At 45.6% G+C, this 10,752-nt stretch overlaps 1 protein-coding gene across 2 annotated transcripts; it reads left to right on the top strand.

Annotated features, from left to right (window-relative positions):
• Positions 1-7,627: 7,627 nt before the first annotated feature.
• Positions 7,628-10,463, top strand: LOC123101980 (glycosyltransferase BC10). Of its 2 annotated transcripts, XM_044523231.1 has the most exons (3): positions 7,628-7,857; positions 8,351-8,968; positions 9,495-10,463. In XM_044523231.1, the coding sequence occupies exons 2-3, from the start codon at positions 8,357-8,359 to the stop codon at positions 10,143-10,145; spliced, it is 1,263 nt and encodes a 420-aa protein (XP_044379166.1). In that variant the 5' UTR covers positions 7,628-7,857; positions 8,351-8,356; the 3' UTR covers positions 10,146-10,463. The 2 variants fall into 2 exon arrangements, with proteins under 2 accessions (XP_044379166.1, XP_044379165.1); XM_044523230.1 differs by lacking the exon at positions 7,628-7,857 and having other exon boundaries at positions 7,868-8,968.
• Positions 10,464-10,752: the final 289 nt, after the last annotated feature.

Raw genomic sequence — 10,752 nt, 5'->3', positions numbered from 1 at the left:
TGACGTACTATTATGTTACTTTGTATTATAAAAATAATAACTTAAACTAATGTCATATACATGACACTAATATAAGTTACTCGCCGCTATGACCAGTCTTATACAATCACAGAGATATTCTTTTCCGATGGGGTCAACCGATTAAGCAAACGAAGCATCTTCTTGACCAGCAGAAATGCAGTGTACGTCGCCCGCCATGCATTAACCAAGCATTCAAAATGAAAAATGAAAAAAAAGGAAAATCTCCGTTACAGCTGCTTGTTGGACGCATCGACGAGGGCACACCACGCACGTACCTGGACCTATATATCTAGCTCAATTGGAGCGACGTACACGAGGTGGTGGTTGTTGCCACCGACGGCTGCCTATTCTATCCAATATTTTAAATAGCAGGCTATGGCATATAACGGTGACCCTTAGAAACAGCTATAGCTGGGTTATAGCGGCAAATTGTATATGAAATTATTTAGCGGCAACATGTTCAAACAGCTATAGCGAAGCTATAGACAGCTATTTAAAACTATGATCCTATCTGGCATCACATGCATCATCGTGGTATCGTCTAGACTAATCTCTTCTTTGTCCATTCTTTTTTTTTCCTCCATTCAAAAAGACCAATGATCTCTTCTCGTTCCTATCTACTCCGTATCTATCTAGCTAGTATCTGCAACGAAGCCAGCTCTCGTTTTCCATCCACCTGCAAACAAACGACCGGTGACCAGGACAGTGCGCGTGTACGTACGTCGTGCATGCTATGCTGAGTATGGCGACCAGGACTAGGACCGTGTCCAAGCAAGCAAGCAAGCAAGAGAAGAGAGCGTGCACTGGGCCACTAGCACCACGTAGGTCAGTCGGTCAAGCTTGTACGCACTTACGACGGGCGGGAAGCGATTCAATCAGAGGAACGGAATATGCACGTAAATTCTCTCACGGTCCTGGGTCCTCCGACGCTGTGATGTGACTGGGACTTGTGGGGCTAAGGGATCAGTCCACCGACACGCAAGCGTGAGGACGACATCCAACTATAGTTGTATACATCTGGCTTTTTTCATATATTTTTTCAAGTCCGCACGATCAAATAGCTGCATGCAAATGGTACATACGTTTAAATAACCGCATGCAACACTAGTTCAAATTTAAAAAAGTTCAAAGATTAAATCCCGACATTGTTTTTTCATTTAACCGTCCACTGATGCTCAATCAAATCTTTCTTCAGCTGCTCGTGAGTTGGTTGATTCCGAATTTGTTGATATATTTGAATAAACTTTTTTAAATGCAGCCGGATTCTGGTCCAGGAGTTGGGAGTTGTGGCAGCATCGTCACCCTCATTCCTCAACGATTATGTTGTGCATGATCACACAACATGTCATCACCTCCCACAAGGTTTCTAGATCCCATTGTTTAGTAGGTCCACGAACAACTGCAAAACAGTCATGGTGAGAATTGCAGTAGCGGATGATACCTGGCGGGCGGTCGGAGGACTGGGATTGAACGGAGACGGGGGAGAAGCGGAGTGGAGCCCCGCTGGAGCGCCGGAGGTGACAGAGACGTATAGTTTCCACAGTGGTGTGGCATGGTGGCCGGGGTGGTGGAGCGGCATTGAAGGCAAGAGAGAAATAAGGAAGGAGAGAAATAAAGATGGAGTCGCGGGTTCGGAAAGGGTTTTGGGTGGGCCGGGAATGTTGAAATCCTACGTTTCACATGTCTGGACTCCCGCAAAGCTCCCTCACTTTTGTCTCCGGTTTGCGAAATAAATCACGTCTGGACCACCCCACAGTCCGATACAGACCCACGTTGGATGGCTTCGTGGTCCGCACGGATGCGAGTGCATTGCGGGTCCGCCTTGAAGATGTCCTAACTATACATTTTTACTAGTAATTATTACTCTCTCCGCTTTTATTTACTTCGCATATTAGATTTGTCTAAAGTCAAACTTTATATACTTTCAACAAGTTTGTAGAAAAAATATATTAACATATACACACCAAACTCATAACATTGGATTCGTCATTACATATATATTCACATCATATAAATTTGTTACTGTAAATGTTTATATTATTTCCTATAAACTTGATCAAACTTTATAAAATTTGATTTCAACAATTCTAATATGCAGAATAAATAAAAACAAAGAAAGTAGTATTAGTTAAACGACGAACGTCATTCTGTTTTCTTCAGTGAGTGTTTTCGGTTCAGCATAATGATGTACGACTGGTCACCGCTGCAGTCCATCCCCCGCTACAGCTCGCCGCCACACATTCGTTGGCAGTACTGTACACCCGGAGGCGACCCACCTCGCCGCTTCCGCCACCGGCCCTTTGGACGACGAATCCGGCGCCTATCGTACCGCTCGCTATCTTCCTTTTTTTTTACAAGTAGGAGTATACTTATATGTAATAATACTTCCCCATCAAATCGAACGTGCATGATCCTCTTTCTCATGTCAACCAATTAGCCAAACAAAGCGTCTTTTTGACCAAACCAAGTCGTTGGCGGCAGTCCACCTCGTTACAGTCCACAAGAAGAGAAAGAACGGAGATGGAGGAGGAGAGGGTCAGCTCAGCACTCAGCACACGGTTTCGATCGCTTTCAGTTTCACTCAGACCAGCCAACAGGATATGAACGGGCTGGGCTAGTTATGCTTGAGCACTAGCAGCCCAGCACTAGCATGCCACACGGACGTCCGGCCCGCTGGCCCAATACATAGTGAAATCACATGGAAATCAGATCCAAGCAAGCACAAGAGGGTCGTTGACTCGCCTGATTTAGACGCAAACTTACATCAACAGGCGGGGACTCCTGGTCGTAAGCCTGGTTGTAATGATAGTATCATAGCTAGTACTCCCTCCGTCCGGGTTTATTAGGCCTCTCAGCATCACAAGCATGTCCCCTCCGTTCGCAGCCAAGTACCCTCCGCGCCCGTATCGACGACGTCCATGGTGGACTCCATGTCCGGAAGGTGTTCGGTCAAATGTCATTGAGCTTTATTTGTTTTGGTATGTTTAGTTTTTCATTCATTTCATGTTTTTAAGGACGATACCTATTCCACTTATTCGTTCCTTGTTTAAATTTTTGTTTTTATGTAAAATTCACTACAATATGTTTATTCTTACATAACTAAAAAAGTGTAATTCATGTGTAAATTGTATCATTATTTTTTTTGGATTCCTTTCTTCTTAAAGGGTGGTACCAATGCCACTATACTTCATTTCTTCTTAGATTTTTTTTGTGTGTTTGTAAGTAAGTATACACGCAGGTATGATACACCATGTGTGTAAATTATAGTAAAAGCAAAAATTGCATTGTATATACTTATTTTTGGCATATTAGTAAAGTGCAATTTCATGGCATACTTTAGTGCAAGTTATTTTTAAATTTTATTTCTTCTTAAAGGGTTTCATTTTCCCAAAACTACATTAGTCTCTTTTGGTTTTTGTTTTTATATTTTCTTTCTTCTTAAAGAGTTTTATTCTTACATAGAAAACTTCATTGTTTTCTTTTAGTTTTAGTTTTAGTATTTTGATTGCTTAAAGGGTTTCATTCTTCCATTGAAAACTTCATTATTTTGTATTTGTTTTGGTTTTTTATTTTCTTTCTTCTTAAAGGGTTTCATTCTTCCCTATAAAACTTCATTATTATTTTTTTGTTTTTTATTTTCTTTCTTCTTAAAGAGTTTCAATCCACCACGTATTACGTCAGCCAGTCAAACTTGTACGCATGAACGACAGGAGCGATTCAATCGGAATGTGCACGTAAATTCTGTCCCAGTCCTCGGTCCTCCCTCCCGTGATGAGACTGCGACTTGTGGGGCTGATGCCAATTTCTTAGTACAGTAGTAAGTAATAATTATATACTACTATATAAGTTAGTTAAACCATGAACATCATTCTGTTTTCTTCATATGATTGTTTTCGGTTCACCATCATGATCGCCAACACCGACTACCCGCAGCTCCCCTTCGTTCGTACTCTCTCTATAAACAAATATAAAAGTGTTTAGATTACTATCTTAGTGATCTAAATGTTTTTATATTTTTTTTACGGAAGGAGCACTCTACACCCGGAGGCGTCCCACCTCGCCACCGCCGCCGCCGGCTCGACGACGAATCGGGCGCCCGTCGACCGTCATCCCCGTCTCGCTATCTTCTTTTTTCTCCATCAAACCGAACGTGCATGGTTCCCTTTTCCAAGTCAACCAATTAGCCAAACAAAGCATCTTTCTGACCAAACCAAGTCGTTGGCGGCAGTCCACCTCGTTCCAGTCCACAAGAAGAAAAAGAACGGAGGAGGAGGAGAGGGTCAGCTCACCACTCAGCACACGGTTTTGATCGCCTTGACTAGTATACTTAGCACTCGCGGCCCAACTAGCAAACAATACATGCTTGCCACACGGACGTCCGGCCCACTTGCCCAGTACATAGTGCTAACATTTCAGCTTCTTTTTTTTCTTTGATGGATGCACTATGGCAAAAAAAAAAAAAAAATCCGTTTGCGAACGAAGTTTAAAAACAATGAGATGATAGAACAAAAGGGAAATTGAAGTGTATCATTCCAAGCTAGGAAAAGTAGAAAAACCGTGGTCTCGTGGCTCTCTAGCGATGTAGCTACACGTCATGTTAGGAGATTAGTCAGTTTTCAGCTAGCTCAATCCAAATTAGCATCATCATAGGATTACTGGCATGCCAAATCGTACACGACATACTAGGAACATCTAGCACATACGCATATGGGCCGAAACACATGTCAACGAAGAAAGTGTCGGGACATATGAGGGCATCAAAAACTCCGGTGCAACAACAACTTGAGAGAGTAATGCACTATCCAAAGGGGAACATGAGCTGTGAGATTAACTATACAGGATATCGAAGAGTACTTGAACGATATAGTGACTCATATTGGATTTACGATGTTAATGAGATACAGATCACAAGTGGATACATATTCACTTTCGGTGGTGGCGCTTTTTCAAGAAAGTATTACGAAGACCATCTAAACAAGGACAACAAATGGAAGGAGAAATCACATCATGAACTCTTGATTGATTTTTCGGGGGTTGAAAACCCCGTACCTGGGTTGTTGCAAACATAATGCATCGGCCAAGGCTCAACATGTGCACCGTCCTAGTTGGGTCGATGTTGCCGACCTACAATGCAAGGTTGCTGCCATCGACGGTTGTGTGGCCACCTTAGCTTATCCGACCCAACGTACGTGTCTCATCACCGTCTAGATCGGTCAATCTCTTAACCTTTTTGTTCCTATCTACATATCCACAACGAGGTCTTCTACGAATGCGCCGGTAAACTACCAACATACACAACAAGTACTCAAGTTCGTTTCACGCTAAGTTTACTTACTTGCAGTGATTGCGAGCGTGTATATTGAAGAACAAAAACATATGTGTTATATCTCTTCCCACCAAGGGCACATGCGATAGTCGATCTTCCCTGACTCCCAGGCGAGGCACGACCCCCATCTTCCCTCGTCCGGCACTACCGTGAGGGGTAAGGGCCGCATCGGTCCGATTGAGGTAGGGTTAGGATTTTTTGTTGTTGTTGTTTTTGGTTTAAGGCGGGCGGAGGAGGAAGAGTGTGCGGGAACCACTCATTTTCTCATGCTCTAATAACATGTGGAAGAGAATTCCTTATAAATACATTGAGCAATTTTTAAATATACAGTAAGCAATTTCCATTTAGAAGCACTAAACTCTGTCTTTTTTACAAGCAGCACGCACCTGGCCGTATACACCAGCCAGCCAGCCGGTCAACAAAACGCTGCAGAACATGGATACATGTTGGTCACGTTTTGGCACGTACTCCTACGTATGTACGTACGCACCACTTTGGCGACCTGTTCATTGAGCATCGATCCATTTTACTGTACATGGCACTGGAAAAGTATGGGATGCATGCATAAATCTTTTGTTGCACTTGCTGTCCACGCGTTCGTCGACCAATATTTTTCTCATATAAATAAAAACACACGTGAACTCTCTATCTCTGTCGGCCGACATGTCATTCTGCACATGGGTCCCACTCCCCCCCGCCTTTGCAGGGAGCAACGCACGGAGCGACGACTCATCCAACTGGTGGTAACGGAAGCCCAAGAAGATAAACTGAAGCATCACGGCCGTTGTTTTGCGTCCGGAGTCCCCAGTCTTTCTTCAAATCACAGGCTGCTACCATTCCTTCTCTGTCCGGGTTTATTAAGCGCCCTCTTATTTTGGGCTAAAATTTGACCAACAAATTTAATAACTAATATTCTAATAATGTAATGTACATGTCACAAAAATTATACCGCCGGAAAGCTCTTTCAAATACAAATCTAATAATGTACCTTTTATAGCATATACTCCCTCTGTCCCAAAATATAAGAACGTTTTTGACACTAGTATAGTGTAAAAAACGTTCTTATATTTTGAGACGGAGGGAGTATTTTATTAGTCATATGGATGGACAAAGTCTTCATCGCAAAAGAAAAAAAAAAGGATGGTCAAAGTCTGGTTCAAAATACTCCCTCTGGTCCTTTTTAGTCTGCGTATAAGTTTTGTTCGAAATCAAGATATCTCTACTTTGGTAAAACTTACAGAAAAAAGTATCAACATTCACGATACCAAATCAATGTTGTTAGATTCATTAGGAAATGTAGTTTCATAGTGTATATATATTTGGTATTATAGATGCTGATATTTTTTTAATATAAATTTGGTCAAGCTTTGCAAAGTTTGATCTGACAAAAAACTAATACGTAGAGTGAAAAGGACCGAAGAGAGTACTAGGGTCCTAATAAATCCAGACGGAGTTAGTAGTAAGTATTACTAGTATTTCCCGCCTAAACATATCACAAACCCTCGAGCATCGGACACATAGTTTTCGTGGGTGTGCTGCCGCTAGGTTTCTTTCGGTGTTTATGTCTCCCACTTTGGTTGGTTGTTTTAGTGCCCGAAGGCTAGCTTAGGGGAATGTAAATCTGCGTGCTGGTTGTGATATACTTCCTCCGTTTCTTTACATAAGGTGCATTTTGTTTTTTGATAACATTCATTCCACAATGTAAGGTGTATTTTGTTCTAATTCCTCGTAACTCCGATCTTTAGAATTTTACGTGCGACATTACGTTGCTATACATGACGGTGAAAGCGGCAACACAACAAATATGAGTCTCCTGGATCCCATCCATCCGTTGCCGGAGCAGCAACAATTTTGTTACTTCTCTCATTATGGACCAAGTAGCGATGGCAACGACACTATGTTTCATCCGAAGAAGTGATGAAGAAGAGGACTGCTCAATCAACCGCGACCGTGCCCAGAACATACCCTATCAATTTTATTTCATTTGGCTATGACGACGAAAATCGATTACGGAACATACACCAACATTTTCGTAATTTTAGTACCACATGTTTTTGGCAATGCTGGCCAAATCATGGGTTAGCAAAAGCCTTGAGCCAAAACCACGTCTTATACCAGTCGTCTGAACGTCTGTTTGTCGCCAAGAAACGGAAAAACAAAAAACAGGACCCGAATGGTAAAAGCTAATGTTCGAAGGGGGCAGCATGAAAAAACCCCGTTGGAAAGGGAAACCGCCAACAGGATGATGCTCCATGGCTCTCTGCTACTACTCTCTTCTCTCCTCCTCCCTCCAATTTTCCAGTTTCTTTTAGCACATCGGAGAGGTGGATAGGATAGGGCAGGAGGATCTTACCAACACAACACAAAGCACACCACCTGCGTCAGTTAATCAGTTTGTTTGTTGCTTCTGCTTGATTGTTTCGGACAAGACGACACCACCTCTGCCTCAGCTGCCTGCTGCAACCCGAAGCTCCTCCGCCTCCTCCATAGCCAGCGCCCATCATCCAAAGGTCCCGAACTCATCCTTCTCCATCTCAATTAATTCCCGGAGATTGAAACCTCCATCAGCAGCAGCCTCATAACTAGTTCTAGATACACCCCTTTTTATCCATTTTGATGACAAATATTTCCGGACGGAGGGAGTATGTACTTAGGAAGTGTATAACTAGTATTTATGACATTCCTTCTTGCTTATTTTATTCCTGGCGATTTGGCGCTCTTCTGCTCTTGGATGGGTGACAGTAAAAGATTGATTGCAGCGAATTCATCTTCTTTATGCGTTTCAAGGAAGGCATCAAATCCCCCCTCCTCCTCACCCTCCTTGGCCGGTTACAGTTACAAAACATTCCCCTCAGAACCCTCGCCGTCGCCGCCTCTTCCCTTCCTTCCTTTCTTCCTCCGCCCACGAGAAATATCGGAAACCGCTGAGATTTGATTTGATTTGATTCATCGGAAGTAGTAACCTAAAATATCTCTGCGTTTTTGGTTTGGTTTCTCCATCAGGGGGGCATGCCGGGAGGAGGAGGAGGAGTGGCGGCGGTCGTGGTGGTGGACGGCAAGGACGGGTACGTGGCGCCGGCGAGGGCCGCGCCGAGGAGCTTCCCGCCGAAGCTCCTCAGGTCGGTGCTCCTCTCCGCGGTGCTCGCCACGGGCTTCCTCGCCGCGGCCCTGCTCATGTTCTTCGGCGGGGCCTCCTCCTACTACCGCCTCCCGCGGCTCGCCGTGCCGGACGCCCTGCTCCCGGCGCCGGCCTGCGACCAGAAAGACGGGGACCAGCAGGGCGGGGCGGCGGAGCGGTGGTGGGCGCGGCCGCCGGCGAGCAGCGCGTGGCACAACATGAGCGAGGAGGAGCTGCTCTGGGCGGCGTCGTTCGAGCCCCGCGCGCAGCGCCGGCGGCCGCCCGGACGGCGGGGGACGACGCCCAAGGTGGCCTTCTTGTTCCTCACCCGCGGCCCGCTGCCGCTGGCGCCGCTGTGGGAGCGGTTCTTCAACGGCACCACCGGCACCGGCGCCGCGAAAGGAGGGAGGGAGCTCTTCTCCGTGTACGTGCACACCACGCCGGGCTACCGCCTCGACTTCCCGCCGTCGTCGCCGTTCCACCGCCGGCAGGTGCCCAGCAAGGTACGCCCGCCGCTCCACGGCACCTTCCTTTCCGGCAGTTGCCATTAAATTTCGCTTCTTTCTCCGTCGGTCGTTTGGAATGTTCTTCCGGCCACCGTCCGATCAGGATCGGACGGGCCGGATCACGAGATGCGCCTGCGACGTGGCCTCTCTGGTTTCAACGACACCTAGACAAATGACAAGTGCCGCCGAGTGTGACACGATCACGAGAGGAGAAAGAGACGCTGAAAGTGACGACCATCATGCCACGGCATGGCATCATGGAGGGGTACTACTCAAAAGTCTTCTCTTATCAATCAAAGATGCCATGGCCAAAAATCTTCGAATCTTCTTCCTTCATGAATTTTTTTCACTTGACTTTCTACAACGTGTGTTCTGAATTTTGATACTGGTACTAGTATAGCTAGAATTCTTACCACCACTATGATCTGCACTGTATCTCAATTGACTTTTCCACAATATATGCATTCCCATTTCTTATTTCATAAGTGCTGAAATGTAATTCATTTTTGGAACATTGTTGCAGCCGACACGGTGGGGCAACGTGAATGTCGTGGACGCGGAGCGGCGGCTGCTGGCGAACGCGCTCCTCGACTTCAACAACGAGCGCTTCGTGCTCGTCTCCGAGTCCTGCATCCCGCTCTACCCGCTCCCAGTGGTGCATGCCTACTTGACCAGCTCTCGGCACAGCTTCGTCGGCGCCTTTGACGACCCGAGCCCGCACGGCCGGGGCCGGTACCGCGCCGGGCTGGCCCCGGACGTGACTCTCTCCCAGTGGCGCAAGGGCGCGCAATGGTTCGAGATGGACCGGCGCCTCGCCGTGTTTGTGATCGCCGACGAGCGTTACTACCCGCGGTTCCGGACTGAGTGCCGAGCGCCATGCTATGTGGACGAGCACTACCTTCCGACCGTGCTCTCCATCGAGGCTCCGGAGCGCATCGCCAACCGGAGCATCACCTTGGTCGATTGGTCCCGCGGCGGCGCGCACCCGGCCACCTTCGGCGCTGCCGACGTGACTGAGGACTCCCTGGGGATGCTGGTGGGGAAGAAGGGGAATGCTGAGAGGTGCATGTACAACGGGCAGCCGGTCGAGGTGTGCTTCCTCTTTGCGAGGAAGTTCGCCCCCGCCGCTTTGCCGCAGCTGCTCAGCCTTTCCTCCAAGATCTTCGGGTACTAGCTAGGCCTTTTACGAAATTGATTTTGGTCTGCTTATGTATAGCTCATACTCACTGGAGCGGAATAGAGGAATACAATTTTTTTATGTGTCACGAGAACAAAAGGATGAATGATCGAGTGGGTAGTTGTTTCTTATAACCATTCTTATTTCTGATACCTTAAGGCTCCTTTAATTCAAAGGAATTTTATAGGATTTCTAGAGGATTGAGGTTCTTAGGATTTTTTCCTATGTTGGCCATTTGAATCATAAGACTGGATCCCATAGGAATTTTAGAATTTTTTGTATTACATTTCATACGAAATCTAATATCCACTCCAACCTCTTTTTACAATTTCTTTGTTTTTTCTGTGGCATCAAACACTCATTGCTAATCTTATAAGATTCAAGTGGGCATGGCACTTCAACCCTATACTTTCCTATTCCTATGTTTTCAAAATTCTACGAATCAAAGAGGCCCTTATATTTTTTCTGAATCAATACCTTAGAGCACATATCTATACCTACTATTAAACTCCTTGAATCCTTTAGTTTTAGTCAGTTCATGAAAAATTTTATACTATTAATTTCTTTTTATCCATAATGGATTTACCTGGACCAATACATGAGA

The sequence above is a fragment of the Triticum aestivum genome, chromosome 5A, assembly GCF_018294505.1.
Source record: "Triticum aestivum cultivar Chinese Spring chromosome 5A, IWGSC CS RefSeq v2.1, whole genome shotgun sequence".
In the NCBI taxonomy this organism is placed as follows: Eukaryota; Viridiplantae; Streptophyta; class Magnoliopsida; order Poales; family Poaceae; genus Triticum; species Triticum aestivum.
The sequence above is the reverse complement of the archived record's forward strand: the minus strand, read 5'-3'. Positions and strand labels throughout refer to the sequence as shown.